Source organism: Penaeus vannamei, chromosome 4, assembly GCF_042767895.1.
Source record: "Penaeus vannamei isolate JL-2024 chromosome 4, ASM4276789v1, whole genome shotgun sequence".
Lineage (NCBI taxonomy): Eukaryota > Metazoa > Arthropoda > Malacostraca > Decapoda > Penaeidae > Penaeus > Penaeus vannamei.
In genome coordinates, this window is record NC_091552.1 from 18345799 (window position 1) to 18348298 (window position 2500).

Consider the following 2500-nt stretch of genomic DNA (forward strand, 5'->3'; position numbering starts at 1 on the left):
GGGAGGAGAGAGAGAGAGAGAGAGAGAGAGAGAGAGAGAGAGAGAGAGAGAGAGAGAGAGAGAGAGAGAGAGAGAGAGAGAGAGAGAGAGAGAGAGGGAGGGAGGGAGGGAGAGTTGATGTGTTCACAAAAAAAGAGGGAAAAGGACAGACAGACTGGCCGAAAGACAGAGATTGTGTAAGTGTAGTTGAAGAAGGAAAGAATTAGAATTGAGAGAGTGTATCCAGTGTTATGGTAAATCATAATTAGAAAACGGAATATCCTATCAAAGGTATGCACTTACTCTTCATAGAAAATGTCTTGGAAGGGGAGGGGAGACTATGCCTCTAGGAATATTGGGAAGAACTGTTTGCCAGCAACAATAACTTCATTATGATTATCTCATAATATCGATGAATACAGTACTGTAAATCTGGGCTACTATCATCAGTATCAAAACTGACTGTATTTTTTTTTTTTTTTTTTTTTACTTTGCTTGCATTGTATTGTTACCATTTAGCTTTTTAGAATAAACAATCGTAAACTGTATATTTATTCATATTGTACTTCCAAATAATTCCAGGTGATGATCATCTTCTTTTACTTATCTCCCTCCTTCTTTGCAGATGCGCCTCTTTATCACCTTATCCGTGATTGCCTCTTCCCTCATTCTCCATGGCGGGGCTCGTATCGCCTCCCCTTCGAAGTTATCTTCCATCCCTACTCCTGATTTATCGTCTTTCCCATTACCCGATTTATCGTCACTCCCTGACCTACCCCCCCTCCCTTCCCCTGACCTCTCCTCCCTCCCTCTCCCTGACCTGCCCTTCCTCCCCGACAAAGGTTCGCCCACCCTACCCCCCCTCGTATTCCCCAACCTCCCCCCTCTCAACATCCCAGGCCTCCCGACCATCCACTTCGCCGACCTGCCTCTCGACGACATCAACCCGATCTCCGCCGACACCTGGATCATGGAGGACACCGGCGCCGGGGCTCTCGCTGGACCCCTGGGCGGCCTGCTCATCGGCGGCCTCATCGCTATCAATGTGGGTTTTGCGTCGCTTGGGCTGGGAGGTGCGGGAGGGGAGGGGAGGGAGGGGGAGGGGAGGGGAAGGAGGGGGAGGGGAGGGGAGGGGGAAGGGAGGAGGGGAGCGGAGGAGGGGAGGGGAGGGAGGGGGAGGGGAGGGGAGGGAGGGGGAGGGGAGGGGAGGGAGGGGGAGGGGAGGATGGTTGGGGGGAAAGGCAGTTGGAGGGAAGAGGGGTTGCGAAGAGGAGAAAGCAATAAAGGGGGGGGGGTGAAGGAATAAAGGGGAGAGGGGGTATGAAGAGGTGTTGGTTGGCTGGGGGGACCCGGTTGGCTATTTATCTATTTGTTTATTTGCGTGTCAGGTGTTTGGTAAGTTTTGATGGGATTTTGTTTTTTGGGGTATTGTTATTTTATTTTTTTATCGTTTTATTGTCCTTATAGAATTATCATTGTTGTTATCACTTTTATTACTTTTATTACTGTTGTCATTATTATTACTATTACCATTATTATTATCATCATTCTTATTATTATTGTTATCATTATTGTTATTACAATATTATTGTTACTGTTATCATTATCATTATTATTACCGTTATCATCTTTATTATTATTATCATTATCCTTGTTATTCTTATCACAATAATAATTATTGCTCTTGTTATTATTATTATACTTATCATTATCACTGTTATTATTATCATTATTTTTATCATCCTTATACTGATTATCATTATTTTTATTATACTTATACTGATTATCATTATTTTTATTATCCTCATACTGTTTATCATTATCATTTCTATTTTTTTCTATTATCATGATTTCATTAATTAGGTTAGACTGTGATTTCTATTTCTTTCTCATTCTTCTTTCTGCGCCTAAATAACCTCATTGATATCCTCGAAATTTGTTTATCTATTGTTTAAGTCGATATTAATTCAGATTTCTTTTGTTACCTGTTTTTTATTTAGTTTTTAGTGTGGTATTTTGCTTATTTTTGTGTTTGCTTTGAATCTATAGCCTTCACTTAACAACGTACTAGTTATTAATATTTTTATTGTTTTCGTTAATATTTGATTTATCTTTATTATTTCAATATTATATTCTCTTGATAACGTAATATTCATTTGTCCATTTGATATGATTATTTGAATTGGAAGGGCTCTTCACTTTCTGTCATTTTGTTTCATTCTTGGTTATTGCTACTTATTTGCTTATCCGTTTATTGTTCATCCATTGATCGTTTTGGTCTGTTGCCCATCTATTCGTGTATATTTACCGCAAATGTCTAATTTACGTATCGGAAGCGGCACTTCCCTCTGTTTCTCAGTCCCCTCGCCGTTCCAGGTGGGCGCCATCGCCGGCTACATCGTCGACAAATCCGGTGTTCTCAGCAGGAAGGAAAGGCAGGCAGGAGATGCCTCTCAGTTGGCGGAGACTGAATCCTACATCCTGTCCGCCGTCAGTCAGGTAGACACCCACGGTTGTATCC

At 41.7% G+C, this 2500-nt stretch overlaps 1 protein-coding gene across 1 annotated transcript in view; it reads left to right on the forward strand.

Moving 5' to 3' along the window:
- Positions 1–2500, forward strand: part of LOC113801012 (uncharacterized) — a 5274-nt gene that overhangs the window by 1927 nt on the left and 847 nt on the right. The window contains exons 2-3 of the mRNA XM_027351819.2: positions 605–1024; positions 2356–2500. The exon at positions 2356–2500 is cut by the window's right edge and continues 847 nt beyond it. Of these exons, the coding sequence (XP_027207620.2) occupies positions 605–1024; positions 2356–2500 (565 nt within the window). The remainder of the gene's footprint in view (positions 1–604; positions 1025–2355) is intronic.